The 23,998-nt window shown below is 49.9% G+C and overlaps 1 protein-coding gene across 1 annotated transcript; it reads right to left on the bottom strand.

Annotated features, from left to right (window-relative positions):
- Window positions 1-1,099: 1,099 nt before the first annotated feature.
- On the bottom strand, window positions 1,100-15,070 carry LOC137368884 (prostaglandin E2 receptor EP4 subtype-like). The gene is made up of 2 exons (XM_068029120.1): window positions 13,590-15,070; window positions 1,100-2,343 (listed from the first exon to the last, which is right to left on the bottom strand). The coding sequence occupies exons 1-2, from the start codon at window positions 14,391-14,393 to the stop codon at window positions 1,816-1,818; spliced, it is 1,332 nt and encodes a 443-aa protein (XP_067885221.1). The 5' UTR covers window positions 14,394-15,070; the 3' UTR covers window positions 1,100-1,815.
- Between the last annotated feature and the right edge of the window lie 8,928 nt (window positions 15,071-23,998).

Raw genomic sequence — 23,998 nt, forward strand, 5'->3', positions numbered from 1 at the left:
GGGTAACACACAGTTCAATCCATGATGATTGCTGGGTAACACACAGTTCAATCCATGATGATTGCTGGGTAACACACAGTTCAATCCATGATGATTCCCTGGGTAACACACAGTTCAATCCATGATGATTGCTGGGTAACACACAGTTCAATCCATGATGATTGCTGGGTAACACACAGTTCAATCCATGATGATTCCCTGGGTAACACACAGTTCAATCCATGATGATTGCTGGGTAACACACAGTTCAATCCATGATGATTGCTGGGTAACACACAGTTCAATCCATGATGATTCCCTGGGTAACACACAGTTCAATCCATGATGATTGCTGGGTAACACACAGTTCAATCCATGATGATTCCCTGGGTAACACACAGTTCAATCCATGATGATTGCTGGGTAACACACAGTTCAATCCATGATGATTGCTGGGTAACACACAGTTCAATCCATGATGATTGCTGGGTAACACACAGTTCAGTCCATGATGATTGCTGGGTAACACACAGTTCAATCCATGATGATTCCCTGGGTAACACACAGTTCAGTCCATGATGATTGCTGGGTAACACACAGTTCAATCCATGATGATTGCTGGGTAACACACAGTTCAATCCATGATGATTCCCTGGGTAACACACAGTTCAATCCATGATGATTGCTGGGTAACACACAGTTCAATCCATGATGATTCCCTGGGTAACACACAGTTCAATCCATGATGATTGCTGGGTAACACACAGTTCAATCCATGATGATTCCCTGGGTAACACACAGTTCAATCCATGATGATTCCCTGGGTAACACACAGTTCAATCCATGATGATTGCTGGGTAACACACAGTTCAATCCATGATGATTGCTGGGTAACACACAGTTCAATCCATGATGATTCCCTGGGTAACACACAGTTCAATCCATGATGATTGCTGGGTAACACACAGTTCAATCCATGATGATTCCCTGGGTAACACACAGTTCAATCCATGATGATTCCCTGGGTAACACACAGTTCAATCCATGATGATTGCTGGGTAACACACAGTTCAATCCACGCTGATTGCTGGGTAACACACAGTTCAATCCATGATGATTCCCTGGGTAACACACAGTTCAATCCATGATGATTCCCTGGGTAACACACAGTTCAATCCATGATGATTCCCTGGGTAACACACAGTTCAATCCACGCTGATTCCCTGGGTAACACACAGTTCAATCCATGATGATTCCCTGGGTAACACACAGTTCAGTCCATGATGATTCCCTGGGTAACACACAGTTCAATCCACGCTGATTCCCTGGGTAACACACAGTTCAATCCATGATGATTCCCTGGGTAACACACAGTTCAGTCCACGCTGATTCCCTGGGTAACACACAGTTCAATCCATGATGATTGCTGGGTAACACACAGTTCAGTCCACGCTGATTCCCTGGGTAACACACAATTCAGTCCATGATGATTCCCTGGGTAACACACAGTTCAGTCCATGATGATTGCTGGGTAACACACAGTTCAGTCCACGCTGATTCCCTGGGTAACACACAGTTCAGTCCATGATGATTGCTGGGTAACACACAGTTCAATCCATGATGATTGCTGGGTAACACACAGTTCAATCCATGATGATTCCCTGGGTAACACACAGTTCAGTCCACGCTGATTCCCTGGGTAACACACAGTTCAATCCATGATGATTCCCTGGGTAACACACAGTTCAGTCCACGCTGATTCCCTGGGTAACACACAGTTCAGTCCATGATGATTGCTGGGTAACACACAGTTCAGTCCACGCTGATTCCATGGATTTATATACACTTCTCAGCCACACCTGTTTGCTCTTTGGTGAAGGTGACCTGTAAAGAGCTGTCAGTATTGGTGTTAGCCACTTGTGTCTTTGCCTGGGCTGAGCCCCCACTCAGCAAGGGACCACTGTCCTGCTGGAACTGGAGCTTCTGATTTGTCTGTGCTCCGACAGACAGAGTCCCTGGCAATACTTCAGTCAGCTCAAGGTTGTTGAGCAGAGTTTGCGAGGTGTTGGCATCAGCCAGCTCCTTGGAGATGAAGGAGGGAGAGTGACTGGAGACAGCCGAGGAACGATGAGGACCCAGCTGCTGGAAGCTGCTGCTGGAGTTGGGGGATCGGCCCCCCAGTTTACAGAAGAGACACTTGATCTTCTCCAGCAGTTTGGTGAGGACAGTTTTGCGCAGCAAGATGTAGATCCAGGGGTCCAGGATAGGGTTGACTGATGCAATGCGAATAGCCATTAGGTCAGGATTTGAATGGTTGTCCTTTATCACAGCTGGACGGTACAGCTGGTTAATGAAGACCCTCACCTGAAGAGAGAGGAAGAAAGAAAGCATGTCAGCAAAGGCAGCACTAACCACCTCAAAGTATGAGAGGAGGAAACTGAATACATGTCAAGGTCATGGGAAACTCCTTTCGACCATGGCTAATGGCGCTGCCCAAGATGCCACCACAGAGAGGTACAATGCTACGTCAGCATTATTGAGCAAAGCTCAACAATGTTCAGGTTCAGGTTTAGAGATTGTCTATAGTATTCGGCAGTCAGGGAGTTGCTGTTTGTTGTTGCATGCTGCGGCCGACACAACACAACACAGACAGGAAGTCTGAAGAATGTGCTTATTGCTTCTCATCGAACGTCGGGAACTGTGATAATGGACACAATGAGGACCCGGCTGCACAGCTATATTGCTGCCTGTGGCATCATGCCCAGGATCTTTAACAGCATGTAGGTTCTGTTAGACCAATGCCAGCAACACTACTGTCCCTCCCTCCAATCTATCCATGTAACTGAAGTCCCTCATCCCTGGAACCATTCTCCTGAATCTTTTCTGCATCCCCTCTAAAGCCTTCACTTCCTTCCTAAAGTGTAGTGCCCAGAATAGGACACAATACTCCAGCTGAGGCTGAACCAATGTTTTATAAAACTTCACCATAACTTCCTTGCTTTTGTACTCCATGCCCCTGTTTATAAAGCCCAAGATCCCGATATGTCTTCTTAACCACTTCCTCAACCTGCCTTGCCACTTTCAATGATTTGTTCACAAATGCTCCCAGGTCCCTCTGTTCCTGCACCCACTTTTGAATTGTATCCTTTAGTTTATATTGCCTCTCCTCATTCTTCCTACCAAAATGTATGACTTCACATTTCTCTGCATTAAATTTCATCTGCCACAAGTCCACCCATTCCACCAGCCCGTCTATACCCTCTTGAAGTCTATCACTATCCTCCTCACAGTTCACAATACACTGATGCTCTTGGCTGACAACCCCTGGGTGTTGAGGTCCATGAGGGTCCTGCCACTGAACGCTTCTCCTGCCCTTCTAGGGGCAGTGTGGGCCAGCAGGGGTGGAGTTACAGCGTTAGGTATTGGTTGAGGGGGTGGCAATGGGTGAGAAATGTCTAGACCCATTCCTCCATTCTTCCTCCCGTTGGGGCAGTGGGACATCAGGTCCTGCCCGTCTGTGGGAGAACAGAGTGCAGGAGATCAATGAGGTGATGTCCTCTCTGTCTACGATGTTAAGACTGGTCCAGATACCTGTGGCCAGAGTCTGCAGGGCCACCAGCGAACCTGCAGTCAGGCTGTAACGCCTGTGAGCACTGAGCCATGTGAGTGGTCACAATTTCATGGAGCTTGCCACAGTCTCTATGGTAGATTGAAAGGCCCTGCAATGTCACCCCCACACTACCGGCAGGAGGGAAATGCTGCTCCCCGCCAAATGGAATAAGAAATCTGTCATTCACCAAGAGGGCCTGGCTGGAGGTCAGTAGCAGGAGTGAGACCCTGAGGTTCAGTAGCAGGAGTGAGACCCTGAGGGTCAGCAGCAGGAGTGAGACCCTGAGGGTCAGTAGCAGGAGTGTGACCCTGAGGGTCAGCAGGAGTGAGACCCTGAGGGTCAGTAGCAGGAGTGTGACCCTGAGGGTCAGCAGCAGCAGTGTGACTCTGAGGGTCAGTAGCAGGAGTGTGACCCAGAGGGTCAGCAGCGAGTGTGACTCTGAGGGTCAGCAGCAGGAGTGTGACTCTGAGGGTCAGCAGCAGCGAGTGTGACCCTGAGGGACAGCAGGAGTGAGACCCTGAGGGTCAGCAGCAGGAGTGTGACTCTGAGGGTCAGCAGCAGCGTGTGTGACCCTGAGGGTCAGTAGCAGGAGTGAGACCCTGAGGGTCAGCAGCAGGAGTGTGACTCTGAGGGTCAGCAGCAGCGAGTGTGACCCTGAGGGTCAGTAGCAGGAGTGAGACCCTGAGGGTCAGCAGCAGGAGTGTGACCCTGAGGGTCAGCAGCAGGAGTGAGACTCTGAGGGTCAGCAGCAGGAGTGAGACCCTGAGGGACAGCAGGAGTGAGACCCTGAGGGTCAGCAGCAGGAGTGTGACTCTGAGGGTCAGCAGCAGCGAGTGTGACCCTGAGGGTCAGCAGCAGGAGTGAGACCCTGAGGGTCAGCAGCGAGTGTGACTCTGAGGGTCAGCAGCAGGAGTGAGACCCTGAGGGTCAGTAACAGGAGTGAGACCCTGAGGGTCAGCAGCAGGAGTGAGACCCTGAGGGTCAGCAGCGAGTGTGACCCTGAGGGTCAGTAGCAGGAGTGTGACCCTGAGGGTCAGCAGCGAGTGTGACTCTGAGGGTCAGCAGCAGGAGTGAGACCCTGAGGGTCAGCAGCGAGTGAGACCCTGAGGGTCAGTAACAGGAGTGAGACCCTGAGGGTCAGCAGCAGGAGTGAGACCCTGAGGGTCAGCAGCGAGTGTGACTCTGAGGGTCAGTAGCAGGAGTGTGACCCTGAGGGTCAGCAGCGAGTGTGACCCTGAGGGTCAGTAGCAGGAGTGTGACCCTGAGGGTCAGCAGCGAGTGTGACTCTGAGGGTCAGCAGCAGGAGTGAGACCCTGAGGGTCAGCAGCGAGTGTGACTCTGAGGGTCAGCAGCAGGAGTGAGACCCTGAGGGTCAGCAGCGAGTGTGACTCTGAGGGTCAGCAGCAGGAGTGAGACCCTGAGGGACAGCAGGAGTGTGAGCCTGAGGGTCAGTAGCAGCAGTGAGACTCTGAGGGTCAGCAGCAGGAGTGAGACCCTGAGGGTCAGCAGCGAGTGTGACTCTGAGGGTCAGCAGCAGCGAGTGTGACCTGAGGGTCAGCAGCAGGAGTGAGACCCTGAGGGACAGCAGGAGTCTGACCCTGAGGGTCAGCAGCAGGAGTGTGACTCTGAGGGTCAGCAGCAGGAGTGAGACCCTGAGGGTCAGCAGGAGTGTGACCCTGAGGGTCAGTAGCAGGAGTGTGACCCTGAGGGTCAGCAGGAGTGAGACCCTGAGGGTCAGCAGCGAGTGAGACCCTGAGGGTCAGCAGCAGGAGTGAGACCCTGAGGGTCAGCAGGAGTGAGACCCTGAGGGTCAGTAGCAGGAGTGTGACACTGAGGGTCAGCAGCGAGTGAGACCCTGAGGGTCAGTAGCAGGAGTGTGACTCTGAGGGACAGCAGCAGGAGTGAGACACTGAGGGTCAGCAGCGAGTGTGACCCTGAGGGACAGCAGCGAGTGTGACACTGAGGGTCAGCAGCGAGTGTGACTCTGAGGGTCAGCAGCAGGAGTGTGACCCTGAGGGTCAGCAGCGAGTGAGACCCTGAGGGTCAGCAGCGAGTGTGACCCTGAGGGTCAGTAGCAGGAGTGTGACTCTGAGGGACAGCAGCAGGAGTGTGACTCTGAGGGTCAGCAGCAGGAGTGAGACCCTGAGGGACAGCAGCAGGAGTGTGACCCTGAGGGTCAGCAGCGAGTGTGACTCTGAGGGTCAGCAGCAGGAGTGTGACCCTGAGGGTCAGCAGCAGGAGTGTGACCCTGAGGGACAGCAGCGAGTGTGACACTGAGGGTCAGCAGCGAGTGTGACTCTGAGGGTCAGCAGCAGGAGTGTGACCCTGAGGGACAGCAGCGAGTGTGACACTGAGGGTCAGCAGCGAGTGTGACTCTGAGGGTCAGTAGCAGGAGTGTGACTCTGAGGGACAGCAGCGAGTGTGACCCTGAGGGTCAGCAGCGAGTGTGACCCTGAGGGTCAGCAGCGAGTGTGACCCTGAGGGACAGCAGCGAGTGTGACCCTGAGGGTCAGCAGCGAGTGTGACCCTGAGGGACAGCAGCGAGTGTGACCCTGAGGGTCAGCAGCGAGTGTGACTCTGAGGGTCAGCAGCAGGAGTGTGACCCTGAGGGTCAGCAGCGAGTGTGACTCTGAGGGATAGCAGCGAGTGTGACCCTGAGGGTCAGCAGCGAGTGTGACCCTGAGGGTCAGCAGCAGCGAGTGTGACTCTGAGGGTCAGCAGCAAGTGTGACACTGAGGGACAGCAGCGAGTGTGACCCTGAGGGTCAGCAGCAGCGAGTGTGACCCTGAGGGTCAGCAGGAGTGTGACCCTGAGGGTCAGCAGCAGCGAGTGTGACCCTGAGGGTCAGCAGCAGCAAGTGTGACCCTGAGGGTCAGCAGCAGCGAGTGTGACCCTGAGGGTCAGCAGCAGCAAGTGTGACCCTGAGGGTCAGCAGCAGCGAGTGTGACCCTGAGGGTCAGCAGCGAGTGTGACTCTGAGGGATAGCAGCGAGTGTGACCCTGAGGGTCAGCAGCGAGTGTGACCCTGAGGGTCAGCAGCAGCGAGTGTGACTCTGAGGGTCAGCAGCAAGTGTGACACTGAGGGACAGCAGCGAGTGTGACCCTGAGGGTCAGCAGCAGCGAGTGTGACCCTGAGGGTCAGCAGGAGTGTGACCCTGAGGGTCAGCAGCAGCGAGTGTGACCCTGAGGGTCAGCAGCGAGTGTGACCCTGAGGGTCAGCAGGAGTGTGACCCTGAGGGTCAGCAGCGAGTGTGACCCTGAGGGTCAGCAGCAGCGAGTGTGACCCTGAGGGTCAGCAGGAGTGTGACCCTGAGGGTCAGCAGCAGGAGTGTGACCCTGAGGGTCAGCAGCGAGTGTGACCCTGAGGGTCAGCAGGAGTGTGACCCTGAGGGTCAGCAGCGAGTGTGACCCTGAGGGTCAGCAGCAGCGAGTGTGACCCTGAGGGTCAGCAGCGAGTGTGACCCTGAGGGTCAGCAGGAGTGTGACCCTGAGGGTCAGCAGCAGGAGTGTGACCCTGAGGGTCAGCAGGAGTGTGACCCTAGCTCCTGCATTCAGTGCTGCAACTGTTCAATGACTTGACCAGGTCTGGAAATGTGAGAGGCTGAATATTACTCTAATCACTCGGGGAGGGGTGTGAATATTACAGTCGGAGGGAGGGAGTGTGAGTTTTTAAAAAATTCCTTCACAGGATATGAGCCAATATTTACTGCCCAGGTTGTGGACAACCATCTTCTTGAATACGAGTGGCTTGCTAGACTATTGCAGAGAGCAGGGAGTCCAATGTCAAGCACATTGCTGTGGGGCGGGAGTCACATTACAATACTGGGGAGGGTGGTATATATTACAGTCTGGCCTCCTTATGGAGGCCCGGTCTCCCCACTGTGGGGTGAGTGTCACCAAGGTACAGGCTGCTGGAACAAAGTCTAATGGCCGCCTGAGAAACAGCGCCTGTGGTGGAGTTTGAGTGAGTCTGCAGTGTGTGTCTGAATAACAGGATGTTAGAGCCACAGGGTGGCGATATAGTCCCAGCCATAGACGCTGGGGTAATCAGTGGGGGGACCTGGGGCTCGTCTGAACTCAGCTGCATCGGCAACAAGGGGGACTGAGGACCAGGGACATGATCAACGGAGATTGCAGAGAGGATAAGGAGAATCAAAGTGATTCCAAACCTTGGGTTTTGAAAGCCTGCTATAAAAGGAATGGAGAGCCAAGACGATTAAAGGATTTGACGGGAAATAGAAACTATTTCCTCTGGTGGGTAATCTAAAATTAGGAAGAAATTCTTCACATAAAGTGGATTTGAAATCTGGAAATCTCTCTCCAGAAAGCTGCAGATGCTTGGGGTCAAGACTGAGACGGATGTTTATTTGTACAAAAGAATGTGCCGCAAAGGCAGGTTAATGGATTTGAGGTTCAGATCAGCTCCGATCTAATTGAATGACAGAACAGTCTCGAGGTGCTGAATGTCCTTCTATTGCTATCTGCTTCTGAAGGGCATATCTGCAGACTGGGCTTGCAGCAGGTCGTGAGGGAATACTCTACTCAATCTCATCCCCACCAATCCGCCTGTCACAGATTGGCAGGAATGGCCACTGCACAATCCTTGTGTAGAAGACAATCTAGTATTGGCTGAGCACAAATTTCCCACAATTAAATATTGGCAAGACTCTCAGTTGTCAAGGGCAGTGAGGGATGGACAGCAAATGTTGGCCTTGCCAGCGACGCCCACATCCCATGGAAGAATAAAAAAAGATTCTCGCCATCACTAGTACCGGCTGTTTTCGTCTCTGTAACATCAGACCACTTCACCCCTGCCTCATCTCATCTTCTGCTCAAAGCCTCATTCATGTTTCTCTTATCTCTAGACTTGACTATTCCAATGGACTCTTGGTCAACCTCCAATTTCCTGCCCTTCGTAAACTCGAACTCATCCAAAACTCTGCTTCCCTTGCCCTAACTCATACCGAGTCTCATTCACACATCGCCCCCTGTACTCACTGACCTACATTGGCTCCCAGTCCAGCAATACCTCAAATTTAAAATTCTCATCCTCATGTTCAGTCCTCCGTGGCTTTATCCTTCCCTATCTCTGTAACATCTTCCAGCTCGACAAGCCTCTGAGACCTCTGCAATTCTCCAATTCTGACCTTTTCAGCAGTACCGATTTCCATCACTCCACCAGTGGTGTAGGTGTCTTCAGCTGCCGAGGCCCTAAGCTCTGGCATTCCCTCCCTAAACCTCTCCGCCTCTTCACTTTTTCCTCCATTAAAACACCCTTTAAAACCAACCTTTTTGACCAAGCTTTTGGACACCTATCCTAATATCTCATAATATCTCAGCTTTCTGTCAATTTTTGTTTGATTACACTCAAAACTGGACATTAATGAGGCACTGTGGGTCATCAGCAGCAGAATTGTACTCAATCACAATCTCTAATCACATTAAGCATTTCCGTCACTCTACCATTACCATCAAGCCGGGAGACCAACTCTGGTTCATTGAAGAGTGCAGGATGGCATGCCAGGAGCAGCACCAGGCATACCTCAAAATGAGGTGTCAACCTGGTGAAGCTACAACCCAGGACTACTTGCGTGCCAAACTGCGTAAGCAGCATGCGATAGACAGAGCTAAGCGATCCCATAACCAACAGATCAGATCTAAGCTCTGCAGTCCTGCCACATCCAGTCGTGAATGGTGGTGGATAATTAAACAACTAACAGGAGGAGGTGGCTCCACAAATATCCCCATCCTCAATGATGGGGGAGCCCAGAACATCAGTGCGAAAGATAAGATTCATTTCAATAATGTTTACCGGCTTATGATTGCAGCCCATTGCTTCACATTGAGGCTGGTTTAACAGCAACAGCCTCCGCTCTCTGGATTGTATATGTCCTACATGTTAAACAGACATTATACCCAGCCCTTCCCACATTTCCCGGGGTTTATGTACAGTTTAGGAATGAGACTGGGGGTAAGGGGAATCCTCTAGTTCCAGGATTTTGAAGAATAGGGAGCACTAGGAGAGAAAAATGATCCAGTACTTTCTACCAGCCCAGAACTCCACTGGTTTTAAAACACAGCTCATTTGTAAGGATTTGAGATTAATTTGCTGACATGATATCATCCTGAAACATTGTCTGGATTTTCCTGTGGACTTTGGGATCCCGACATCAGGACCAAATGGGGGTCCCGAGTCTGCGCTTGCCAGGAACGAGACCCGCTCAGCAATCTTCTGGGAGATGGCTTCCTAATTGGCCGCCTCTGAGCTCGCCATTCTATTAAGGATGGCCAGCGGGTTCCGATGCTGCCAGACTAATCATAGAGCTGGGATGTCTGGAGCCTCGACAGTCCCTCCGGGAGAAGTGGGCATTGCTGAGGCGGGCTGGCGACTGTGAGGGTGCCTCAACATGGAGACACCCTTTCTGACATGCACATCAATCATCAAATAATCTGCATCTAGACTGGCAGGTGAATTAGGGTGCAGGTACCACTCTGGCAGAAAAATGCCAGCGAGGCCGCAAAGTCACCCCTAATTGCATTGTGAACTGTGAGGAGGATAGTGTAGAACTTCAAAAGAACATAGACAGGTTGGTGGAATGGGCAGACAGGTGGCAGATGAAGTTCAATGCAGAGAAATGTGAAGTGATTCATTTTGGTAGGAAGAACATGGAGAGACAATATAAAATAAAGGGTACAATTCTAAAGGGAGTGCAGAGGGACCTGAGTGTATATGTGCATAAGTCATTGAAGGTGGCAGGACAGGTTGAGAGAGCGGTTAATAAAGCATACAGTATCCTGGGCTTTATTAATAGGGGCAAAGAGGACAAGAGCAAGGAAGTTATGTTGAACTTGTATAAGACACTAGTTCTGCCTCAGCTGGAGTATTGTGTCCAGTTCTGGGCACCGCACTTTAGGAAAGGAGTGAGGGCATTGGATAGACATATGGATGAAAATGGAATAGTGTAGGTCAGATGGTTTCACAGGTCGGCGCAACATCGAGGGCCGAAGGGCCTGTACTGCGCTGTAATGTTCTAATTCTAATTCTAAAAGATTCACGAGAATGGTTCCAGGGATGAGGAATTTCAGTTATGAAGATTGATTGGAGAAGTTAGGACTGATTTCCTTGGAGTACAGAAGGCTGAGAGGAGATTTGATAGAGGTATTCAAAATCATGAGGGGTCTGGACAGAGTAGATAGAGAGAAACCGTTCCCACTCGTGAAAGGATCGAGAACGAGAGGGCACAGATTTAAAGTATTTGGTAAGAGAAGCAAAAGTGACATGAGGAAAAACTTTTTCACACAGCGAGTGGTTAAGGTCTGGAATGCACTGCCTGAGAACGTGGTGGAGGCAGGTTCAATTGAAGCATTCAAAAGGGAATTAGACAGTTATATGAAAAGGAAGAATGTGTAGGGTAATGGGGAGAAGACAGGGGAATGGCACTGAGGGAATTGCTCTTTTGGCGAGCCAGTGCAGACACGATGGGCCGAATGGCCTCCTTCTGCACTGTAACGATTCTGTGTAATTGGGGCCTTCACCATGTAAATTGGTTGCTGCCTCTGTGGCGCGGGCAGCTGATCCACTTTCCTGCCCGGCCTGGGAAAGTTCCGCAGCGGCAGGAATGCTTCATGGCGCTGTCCAGATGTGGCTCCCCACGACTTTCCCGGCCCCCTCCCACCAGAAAATTCAGCCCGTTGCTGCTAATCTCTTCAAGAAGTTGCAAACAGAATAGAACTGCACAGGAGAGGATCCAGTAAAACTAGAGAGCTGAGCCACTCATAAGCATGTGTAGTGTCTTCACAAACACTCCTGATAAACAGTGCAGTGTGGATGTTGCTGGGGATCGCTCGGTTTAACTATGCGATGTGCTGTTTAACTATATTAATCCTCAGTTATTTGAATAGACCGATTTTAATTGTTCTGAATGAGCCAGCCAGAGTTACTGGAACCTTTGCAAGCAGTTACCTTTGGCCCTCAGTCCGCAGATAGCAGTGAGCTAATTGATGGTCTATCCAGTGAGGGTGTGACCAGACTGGGCTCTGTCTCTCTCCTGGCTGCTCACTCTCCCGCGAAAGGCTTTGACTGAGAGTGTGCGAGTGTCTGTGTGATCTATCCCCTCCCATCCTGTGTCAGTACCACACAGGACAGGACAGGACAGGACAGGACAGGCGCGAGTGATCCTACATCTGTTATTACACTGACCTGGGTTACTCCGATCCACTTTGGGGAGATAGAAGCTGATCTGAGGAGGACCTTGTCAGACAGATTCTGGAACAGAGGAACAGGAGAAGGCCATTCAGCCCTTCAAACCTGCTACACCATTCAATTAGACCGTGACTAATTTGTGCCTTAACTTAATTTATCTGCCTTGATTCCATATCCTTTAATACACTTACCTGCCAAAAGTCTATCAACCTCAGTTTTGACATTTTAATAAAATTTAAAAAGTAATTGGATATGCACTTGAAGTGCCGTAACCCACAAGGCTACGGATCAAGAGCCGGGAAGTGGGATTAGGGTGGATGGCTACTTGGCAGCCAGCATGGACAGGATGGACCGAATAGCCTCCTCCTGTGCTGTAAAATTCTATGAATTGTTCCTCAGTCTCAACAACCTTCTGGGGTAGAGAGTTGCAGATTCCCACTAGCCTAATTCTAAGGTCATGCCCCCATGTTCTAGGTTCCCCCTGACCAGGGGGAATCATTTCTCTGTATCTACATTATCAAACCCCTTCGTCATTATAAGAGCTTTGATTGGCTCACCCCTCAGCTATCTATACTTGAGGGAATTCAAGCTCAATTTATGCAAATCGTCCTTATCATTTAACCCTTCAAGCCTTGATATCATACTGGAGAATCTGTATTGCACACATTCCATGGCCTGAGGTGATTTTCCCAGAACTGAATGTAGTTTTGCAGTAAGGATCAGACCACATTGCTGTTACTCTATTCTCAGCTCTCCCTCCTGATATACAACCTGTTCTCAGAGATCTGAGTCTACAGGAGGCGACAACACCTCCTGAAACACTCCAAACTCTCCAACAGTACAAACATTAGTCTGTTTTACGTGTTGATAATCACATTTTATCATTTAGCCCATACAGTTTAATTTTAAGATAATTAGCAAAAGACCCAGAGAGGAGATGAGGAGAATTCTTTTTTACACAGTGAGTTGTTGTGATCTGGGATGTGCTGCCTGAATAATAATAACTTGCACAAATACGTGAAAAGGAAAATCGTGCAGGACTATGGGGAAAGAGCAGGGGAGTGGGGCGAATTGGATAGCTATTTCAAAGGGCCAGCACAGGCACGATGGGCTGAACAGCCTACTGTTTGTACTGTATCATTCTATCACTCTACATTATCAATGTAAAATCATGACTCAGCCAGGGCAATATTTAATTTTCAATGAGAAGAGATTCTATTTGATAAATATTAAACTTTACCCAACACGCAGGCATCAAAATTACACTGTGTGACACCAGGAAGCAATTTGTGCAAAGTTTCTTTCCCTGTGTTTTTAGTAAAGGAACAGTAATAACAAGGAAATTAAGCAGATTAAATCTTGATGTTTCATTTCAAGCATGTCACAGATATAAGTCTCAAAATTGCACGATGACACTTAGCAACTGATAAGTGTCTTTAAGGATTTGATGGGGTTGACGATGGGATGTTTCCATTTGTGGGGGGAGGGGGGGAAGATTTGTGGAGACCAGAACTAGGAGCCATAAATTTCAGATATACACTAATAAATCCAATTGAGAATTCAGGAGAAACTTCTTTACCCAGAGTGGGGAGAATGTGGAACTCACTCTCACAGGGATTGAACATATAGATACATTAAAGGCAAAGCTATATGAGGGAGAAAGGAATAGGAGGAATATACTGAGAGGATTCACTGAAGAGGGGTGGGAGGAGGCTTGTGTGGAGCAGAAACACCAACACAGACTAGTTGGACCCAATGGCCTGTTTCCGCTCTGTGGACTCTCTGTAAAATGACTTACCACCAGTGGGATGGAGCAGATGAGGACCACGGCCGAGGTGGCGATCAGCAGGATGACCATCTGGATCTCAGCCCCCGCCATGTGACGGAAGCTCCTGCGACGTCGCAGCTCCCGCAGCCGGGGGTCGTTGCCCAGCGAAGTGCGGCGGATGAACTGGCGGTGCATGCGGATGAGAGCCATGCATACCAGCACATTGCAGATAACGGTGACCAGGATGAGGAAGGAACTGAAGCCGGCGTACATGTAGGAGTAGACAGCGTGCTGAGGGTCCTCCGTCCGCCAGTCGATGAAGCACCAGGTCTTGGGGAACTGCTGGACAGTCTTGCCCAGACCGAAGTTGGGCAGGGCGCAGAACAGGGTGTTGGCCACATAGATGGTGAAGAGGGTCAGGCCAGCCAGCTTCTTGTCCACATAGTGGCTGTAGAAGTAGGCGTGGTTGATGGCCATGTACCTCTCAATGGACATGGCGCAGATGATGCTGAGGCCTGAGGTCCCGAAGAAGAGAAGGACAAAGGAGTCATACTCGCAGAGCACACTGTTCCCTGGCCAGTTACCCTTGATGTAGGTGATAATGGTGATGGGACTGACCAGGCATGTACCCAGTAGGTCCGTCATTGCCAGACCACACACCAGAGTGTAGAAAGTCGTCTCCTTTTGCTCCTTTCGAGACTTGCAGAGGACAACGATGGCAATGAGATTCCCCACCACCCCAAAGACAAACATGACGGTTGGGATAGCGGGGAACTTGTGTTCTCTGAACAGAGCACTGGTGTTACCATGGTCAGTATCATTGGTGAGACTCATCCTCCGAGCTTCTCACACCAAAAATCCCTCCAGTGTTTAACCAGTTGATAAAATAACTTGACCTTCTCCACTATGCTTTCCCTCTTTAACAACCAGTCCTCTGATGTGAAATAGACTCCTGCTTTCGATTTGAAAATGCCAACTTCTTCTTTTATTGATCCCTCTGTGACAGTGTCACCAGAATCACTGGATGGGCAGTGCCAGCACTTTTACTTTTCCCGGTTTCAAGCCCAAGTTCAAAAAAAAACTAAAACGAACACAGAGCAAGTTCAAGGTGGGAGTGGAGGTTGGGGGGTTGGTGGGGATAAGGGTGAGGGTGAGATGAATGTCACCCTTCAAACCAGTACTGCATTCCTTGCAGTGTGATGCACACCCTGGTCGATGAGCATTTAGTTCATGGACTCTCCGTGCTCCCTCACAGCCAGGGCTGGTCCCTCAGTTTCTTCATGCTGCTGTGATCTTTCCTCTCGCTCAGTGGTCTGGATGCAGGGTTATCTCGTAGTATTTCCAAACTCTGATCTTGTCTCTTTACTGAGGGAAACCCTGTAAAGAAAGTGCTGAGTGTTTGCGACACTCTCTCTAGAATTCCTCCCCAGTGTCTGCAGTGAATTGCCGGTGTGATTGAGCCTCTCACTCTCTGACGGAGCACGTTTCTCCCTGCTCAGTCTCAGCCTCTCTGACTGACTCCAGCACTTTTACAGTTCCTATCAGATCCTCACCACACACCAAACTCTGCCCCTCTGTTCCCATTGGCCAAGACAGCTCACGAGATCCATCCTGGGTCCTAGAGCCTGCTCTTGCCGAGCTCAGACTGCACATCATTCTTTCTCTCCTTCAATTAATTACTCATTTTACACTCGACTTATTTCTCTTTACTTTAGACTGCTTAGTGGATTACATTCTCATCTCTCAGTCAGAATGTTGAGAGTTCAAGTCCCACTCCAGCAACATGAGTACAAAATCCAGGCTGACAATCCAGTGCAGTACTGAGGGAGTGCTGCACTGTCGGAGGTGCCGCCTTTCAAATGAGGTGTTAAACCGAGGCCCCGTCTGTCCTTTCAGGTGGCTGTAAAAGATCCCATGACACTATTTTGCAGAAGAGCAGGGAGCTCTTCCCAGTGTCCTGGCCAATATTTATTCCTCAATCAACATCACTAAAACAGATTAGGAACATCGAACATAGGAGCAGGAGTAGGCCATTCAGCCCATCGAGCCTGCTCCGCCATTCAATTAAATCATGGCTGATCATCTACCTCAACGTCACTTTCCCGCGCTATCTCCATATCCCTTGATGTCATTAGTCTCCAGAAATCCATCAATTTCTGTAATGAACATGCTCAGTGATTGAGCTTCCACAGCCCTCTGGGGTAGAGAATTCCAAAGATTCACCACCCTCTGAGTGAAGACATTCCTCCTCATCTCAGTCCTAAATGACCTGCCACTTATCCTGAGACTGTGTCCCCTGATTCTAGACTCCCCAGCAGGGGGAAACATCCTTCCTGCATCTACCCTGTCGAGCCCTGTCAGAATTTTGTAAGTTCCAATGAGATCACCTCTCAATCTTCGAAACTCCAGAGAATACAGGCCCAGTTTCTGCAATCTCTCCTCATAAAACAATCCCACCATCCCAGGGATTAGTCTGGTGAACCTTACTCTATGGCAAGTATATTGTTCTTTAGATAAGGAGACCAAAACTGTACACAATACCTGAGATTATCTGTCATTATCACAAAGGGAGGCAGTGGCGTAGTGGCATTATCACTGGACTAGTAACCCAGAGACCCAGGGTATTGATCTGGAGACATGGGTTCGAATCCCACCACAGCCGAAGGTGAAATTTGAATTTAATTAATAAAAATCTGGAATTAAAAACTAGTCTAATGATGGCCATGAAACCATTGTCGATTATTGTAAAAACCCATCTGGTTCACTAATGTCCTTTAGGGAAGGAAATCTGCTGTCCTTACCTGGTCTGGCCTACATGTGACTCCAGACCCACAGCAATGTGGGTGACTCTTACATGCCCTCTGAAATGGCCTAGCAAGCCACTCAGTTGTACCTAACCGCTACGAAGTCAAAAAAAAGGAATGAAACCGGACGGAACACCCGGCATCGACCTAGGCACCGGAAACGACAACGGCAAACCCAGCCCTGTCGACCCTGCAAAGTCCTCCTTACTAACATCTGGGGGCTTGTGCCAAAGTTGGGAGAGCTGTCCCACAGACCAGTCAAGCAACAGCCTGACATAGCCATACTCACGGAATCATACCTGACAGACAATGTCCCAGACACTGCCATCACCATCCCCGGGTACGTCCTGTCCCACCGGCAGGACAGACCCAGCAGAGGTGGTGGCACAGTGGTATACAGTAGGGAGGGAGTTGCTCTGGGAGTCCTCAACAGTGACTGTGGACCCCATGAAGTCTCATGGCATCAGGTCAAACATGGGCAAGGTAACTTCCTACTGATTACCACCTACCGCCCTCCCTCAGCTGATGAGTCAGTACTCCTCCATGTTGAACACCATTTGTAAACACTGAGGGTGGCAAGGGCACAGAATGTACTCTGGGTGGGGGACTTCAATGTCCATCACCATGAGTGGCTCGGTAGCACCACTTCTGATCAAGCTGGCCGAGTCCTAAAGGACATAGCAGCTAGACTGGGTCTGCGGCAGGTGGTGAGGGAACCAACACGAGGTAAAACATACTTGACCTCGTCCTCACCAATCTGCCTGTCATAGATGCATCTGTCCATGACATTATTGGTAGGAGTGACCACCGCACAGTCTTTGTGAAGACGAAGTCCCGCCTTCACACCATCCATCGTGTTGGGTGGCACTATCACCATGCTAAATGGGATAGATTTCGAACTGATCTAGCAATGCAAAACTGGGCATCCATGAGGCGCTGTGGGTCATCAACAGCAGCAGAATTGTACTCAACCACAATCTGAAACCTCATGGCCCGGCATATCCCCCACTCTACCATTACCATCAAGCCAGGAGACCAACCCTGGCTCAATGAACAGTGCAGGAGGGCATGCCAGGAGCGACACCAGGCATACCTCAAAATGAGGTGTCAACCTGAGGAAGCTACAACACAGGACTACTTGCATGCCAAACTGCATAAGCAGCATGCGATAGACAGAGCTAAGCGATCCCATAACCAACGGATCAGATCTAGGCTCTGCAGTCCTGCCACATTCAGCCGTGAATGGTGGTGGACAATTAAACAACTAACTGGAGAAGGTGACTCCACAACTATCCCCATCCTCAACGATGGGGGAGCCCAGCACATCAGTGCGAAAGATAAGGCTGAAGCATTTGCAACAATCTTCAGCCAGAAGTGCCGAGTTGATGATCCATCTCGGCCCCCTCCTGAAGTCCCCAGCATCACAGATGCCTGACTTCAGCCAATTCGAATCACTCTGCGTGATATCAAGAAATGACTGAAGGCACTGGATACTGCAAAGGCTGTAGGTCCTGACAATATTCCAGCAATAGTACTGAAGACCTGTGCTCCAGAACTTGCCGCGCCCCTAGCCAAGCTGTTCCAGTACAGCTACAACATTGGCATCTACCCGGCAATGTGGAAAATTGCCCAGGTATGTCCTGTACACAAAAAGCAGGACAAGTCCAACCCGGCCAATTACCGCCCCATCAGCCTACTCTCTATCATCAGTAAAGTGATGGAAGGTGTCATCAACATTGCCATCAAGCAGCACTTGCTTAGCAACAACCTGCTCAGTGATACCCAGCCAGGACCACTCAGCACCTGACCCCATTACAGCCTTGGTTCAAACATGGAAAGAAGAGCTGAACTCAAGAGGTGAGGTGAGAGTGAATGCCCTTGACATCAAGGCAGCATTTGACCGGGTATGGCATCAAGGAGCCCTAGCAAAACTGGAGTCAATGGGAATCAGAGGAAAAACTCTCTGCTGGTTGGAGTCATACCTAGCGCAAAGGAAGATGGCTGTGGTTGTTGGGGGTCAATCATCTGAGCTCCAGGACATCACTGCAGGAGTTCCTCAGGGTAGTGTCCTGGACCCAACCATCTTCAGCTGTTTCATCAATGACCTTCCTTCAATCATAAGGTCAGAAGTGGGGATGTTTGCTGATGATTGCACAATGTTCAGCACCATTCGTGACTCCTCAAATACTGAAGCAGTCTGTGTAGAAATGCAGCAAGACATGGACAATATCCAGGCTTGGGCTGATAAGTGGCAAGTAACATTTGCGCCACACAAGTGCCAGGCAATGACCATCTCCAACAAGAGAGAATCTCACCATCTCCCCTTGACATTCAATGGCATTACCATCGCTGAATCCCCCACTATCAACATCCTAGGGACTACCATTGACCAGAAACTGAACTGGAGCAGCCATATAAATACCTTGGCTACAAGAGCAGGTTAGAGGCTAGGAATCCTGTGGCGAGTAACTCACCTCCTGGCTCCACAAAGCCTGTCCACCATGTACAAGGTACAAGTCAGGAGTGTGATGGAATACTCTCCACTTGCCTGGTTGGGTGCAGCTCCAACAACACTCAAGAAGCTCGACGCCATCCAGAACAAAGCAGCCCTCTTGATTGCCACACCATCCACAAACATTCACTCCCTCCACCACCGATGCACAGTGGCAGCAGTGTGTACCATCTACAAGATGCACTGCAGCAATGCACCAAGGCTCCTTCGACAGCACCTTCCAAACCCGCGACCTCTACCAACTAGACGGACAAGGGCAGCAAATACATGGGAACACCACCACCTGCAGGTTCCCCTCCGAGTCACACACCATCCTGACTTGGAACTATATCACCGTTCCTTCACTGTCGCTGGGTCAAAATCCTGGAACTCCCTTCCTAACAGCACTGTGGGTGTACCTACCCCACATGGACTGCAGCGGTTCAAGAAGGCAGCTCTCCACCACCTTCTCAAGGGCAATTAGGGTTGGACAATAAATGCAGGCCAAGCCAGCAACGCCCACATCCCATGAATGAATAAAAAAAAATTGCTGTTTGTGGGAGCTTGCTGTGCACAAATTGGCTGCTGTGTTTCCTACATTGCAACAGTGATTATACATAAGCAAAATAATGCAGATGCTAGAAATTTGAAATAAAACAGAAAATTTTGAAATTCCTCAGCAGGTCTGGCAGCATCCGTGGAGAGAGAAACAGAGTTAACGTTTCTGCTCTGTGACCCTTCATCAGAACCCATCCTGAATGGGACAGATGGGGCAATGAGTGAGACAGAGGGAGAGATGCATGGAGCAGACTGAGGGATATGTGGGACAGACAGACGGATGTGAGGGACAGACAGACGGATGTGAGGGACAGACAGATGGATGTGTGAGACAGATGGAGGGATATGTGGGACAGATGGATGTGTGAGACAGATGGAGGGATGTGAGGGACAGACAGAAGGATGTGTGGGACAAACGGAGGGTTGTGCGAGACAGATGGAGGAATGGGTGGTGGAGACAGGTTGATGTTAAGAGGGAGGATGTGCTGGAAATTTTGAATGACATGAGGATAGATAAGTCCCCGGGGCCAGACGGGATATACCCAAGGATATTACGGGAAGCGAGGGAAGAGATTGCCGCGCCTTTGGCGATGATCTTTGCGTCCTCACTGTCCACTGGAGTAGTACCAGATGATTGGAGGGTGGCAAATGTTATTCCCTTGTTCAAGAAAGGGAATAGGGATAACCCTGGGAATTATAGACCAGTCAGTCTTACGTCGGTAGTGGGCAAATTATTGGAGAGGATTCTGAGAGACAGGATTTATGATTATTTGGAAAAGCATAGTTTGATTAGAGACAGTCAGCATGGCTTTGTGAGGGGCAGGTCATGCCTCACAAGCCTTATTGAATTCTTTGAAGATGTGACAAAACACATTGATGAAGGAAGAGCAGTGGATGTGGTGTATATGGATTTTAGCAAGGCGTTTGATAAGGTTCCCCATGGTAGGCTCATTCAGAAAGTAAGGAGGCATGGGATTCAGGGAAAGTTGGCTGTCTGGATACAGAATTGCTGGCCCATAGAAGACAGAGGGTGGTAGTAGATGGAAAGTATACAGCCTGGAGCTCGGTGACCAGTGGTGCTCCGCAACGATCTGTTCTGGGACCTCTGCTCTTTGTGATTTTTATAAATGACTTGGATGAGGAAGTGGAAGGCTGGGTTAGTAAGTTTGCCGATGACACGAAGGTTGCTGGAGTTGTGGGTAGTGTGGAAGGCTGTTATAGGTTGCAACGGGACATTGACAGGATGCAGAGCTGGGCTGAGAAGTGGCAGATGGAGTTCAACCTGGAAAAGTGTGAAGTGATTCATTTTGGAAGGTCGAATTTGAATGCAGAATACAGGCTTAAAGGCAGGATTCTTGGTAGTGTGGAGGAACAGAGGGATCTTGGGGTCCACGTCCATAGATCGCTCAAAGTTGCCACCCAAGTTGATAGGGTTGTTAAGAAGGCGTATGGTGTGTTGGCTTTCATTAACAGGGGGATTGAGTTTAAGAGCCGCGAGGTTATGCTGCAGCTCTATAAAGCCCTGGTTAGACCACACTTGGAATATTGTGTTCAGTTCTGGTCGCCTCATTATAGGAAGGATGTGGAAGCTTTAGAGAGGGTGCAGAGGAGATTTACCAGGATGCTGCCTGGACTGGAGGGCATGTCTAACGAAGAAAGATTGAGGGAGCTAGGGCTTTTCTCAGTGGAGCGAAGAAGAATGAGAGGTGACTTGATAGAGGGGTACAAGATGATGAGAGGCATAGATAGAGTGGATAGTCAGAGACTTTTTCCCAGGGCGGAAAGGGCTATCACCAAAGAACAAAGATAACAAAGAACAAAGAAAATTACAGCACAGGAACAGGCCCTTCGGCCCTCCAAGCCTACGCCGATCCAAATCCTCTATCTAAACCTGTCGCCTATTTTCTAAGGGTCTGTATCTCTTTACTTCCTGCCCATTCATGTATCTGTCTAGACGCTATCGTGCCCGCGTCTACCACCTCCGCTGGCAATGCGTTCCAGGCACCCACCACCCTCTGCGTAAAGAACTTTCCACGCATATCCCCCCTAAACTTTTCCCCTCTCACTTTGAACTCGTCTCCCCTTGTAATTGAATCCCCCACTCTGGGAAAAAGCTTCTTGCTATCCACCCTGTCTATACCTCTCATGATTTTGTACACCTCAATCGAGTCCCCCCTCAACCTCCGTCTTTCTAATGAAAATAATCCTAATCTACTCAACCTCTCTTCATAGCTGGCACCCTCCATACCAGGCAACATCCTGGTGAATCTCCTCTGCACCCTCTCCAAAGCATCCACATCCTTTTGGTAATGTGGCGACCAGAACTGCACGCAGCATTCCAAATGTGGCCGAACCAAAGTCCTATACAACTGTAACATGACCTGCCAACTCTTGTACTCAATACTCCGTCCGATGAAGGAAAGCATGCCGTATGCCTTCTTGACCACTCTATTGACCTACGTTGCCACCTTCAGGGAACAATGGACCTGAACACCCAAATCTCTCTGCACATCAATTTTCCCCAGGACTTTTCCATTTACTGTATAGTTCACTCTTGAATTGGATCTTCCAAAATGCATCACCTCGCATTTGCCCTGATTGAACTCCATCTGCCATTTCTCTGCCCAACTCTCCAGTCTATCTATATTCTGCTGTATTCTCTGACAGTCCCCTTCACTATCTGCTACTCCACCAATCTTAGTGTCGTCTGCAAACTTGCTAATCAGACCACCTATACTTTCCTCCAAATCATTTATGTATATCACAAACAACAGTGGTCCCAGCACGGATCCTTGTGGAACACCACTGGTCACACGTCTCCATTTTGAGAAACTCCCTTCCACTACTACTCTCTGTCTCCTGTTGCCCAGCCAGTTCTTTATCCATCTAGCTAGTACACCCTGGATCCCATGCGCCTTCACTTTCTCCATCAGCCTACCATGGGGAAGCTTATCAAACGCCTTACTGAAGTCCATGTATATGACATCGACAGCCCTTCCCTCATCAATCAACTTTGTCACTTCCTCAAAGAATTCTATTAAGTTGGTAAGACATGACCTTCCCTGCACAAAACCATGCTGCCTATCACTGATAAGCCCATTTCCTTCCAGATGGGAATAGATCCTATCCCTCAGTATCTTTTCCAGCAGCTTCCCTACCACTGACGTCAGGCTCACCGGTCTATAATTACCTGGATTATCCCTGCTACCCTTCTTAAACAAGGGGACAACATTAGCAATTCTCCAGTCCTCCGGGACCTCACCCGTGTTTAAGGACGTTGCAAAGATATCTGTTAAGGCCCCAACTATTTCCTCTCTCGCTTCCCACAGTAACCTGGGATAGATCCCATCCGGACCTGGGGACTTGTCCACCTTAATGCCTTTTAGAATACCCAACACTTCCTCCCTCCTTATGTCGACTTGACCTCGAGTAATCAAACATCTGTCCCTAACCTCAACATCCGTCATGTCCCTCTCCTCGGTGAATACCGATGCAAAGTACTTGTTTAGAATCTCACTCATTTTCTCTGACTCCACGCATAACTTTCCTCCTTTGTCCTTGAGTGGGCCAATCCTTTCTCTAGTTACCCTCTTGCTCCTTATATATGAATAAAAGGCTTTGGGATTTTCCTTAACCCTGTTTGCTAAAGATATTTCATGACCCCTTTTAGCCCTCTTAATTCCTCGTTTCAGATTGGTCCTACAATCCCGATATTCTTTCAAAGCTTCGTCTTTCTTCAGCCGCCTAGACCTTATGTATGCTTCCTTTTTCCTCTTAGCTAGTCTCACAATTTCACCTGTGTGGATGTGTGGGGCAGACAGAAGGATGTATGGGGCAGACAGAGGGATGTGTGGGCCAGACAGAGGGATGTATGGAGCAGACAGAGGGATGTATGGAGCAGACAGAGGGATGCATGGGGCAGAAAGAGGGATGTGTGGGCCAGACAGAGGGATGTGTGGGCCAGACAGAGGGATGTATGGGCAGACAGAGGGATGCATGGGGCAGAAAGAGGGATGTGTGGGCCAGACAGAGGGATGTGTGGGCCAGACAGAGGGATGTATGGGCAGACAGAGGGATGTGTGGGCCAGACAGAGGGATGTATGGGCAGACAGAGGGATGTGTGGGCCAGACAGAGGGATGTATGGGGCAGACAGAGGGATGTATGGAGCAGACAGAGGGATGTGTGGGCCAGACAGAGGGATGTATGGGCAGACAGAGGGATGTATGGGGCAGAAAGAGGGATGTGTGGGCCAGACAGAGGGATCTATGGGGCAGACAGAGGGATGTGTGGGCCAGACAGAGGGATGTGTGGGGCAGACTGAGAGATGTATGGAGCAGGCAGAGGGATGTATGGGGCAGACAGAGGGATGTATGGGGCAGACAGAGGGATGTGTGGGCCAGACAGAGGGATGTGTGGGCCAGACAGAGGGATGTATGGAGGAGACAGAGGGATGTGTGGGCCAGACAGAAGGATGTATGGGGCAGACAGAGTGATGTATGGGGCAGACAGAGGGATGTATGGAGCAGACAGAGGGATGTGTGGGCCAGACAGAGGGATGTATGGGGCAGACAGAGGGATGTATGGA

This window comes from Heterodontus francisci, chromosome 4 (genome assembly GCF_036365525.1).
Source record: "Heterodontus francisci isolate sHetFra1 chromosome 4, sHetFra1.hap1, whole genome shotgun sequence".
Lineage (NCBI taxonomy): Eukaryota > Metazoa > Chordata > Chondrichthyes > Heterodontiformes > Heterodontidae > Heterodontus > Heterodontus francisci.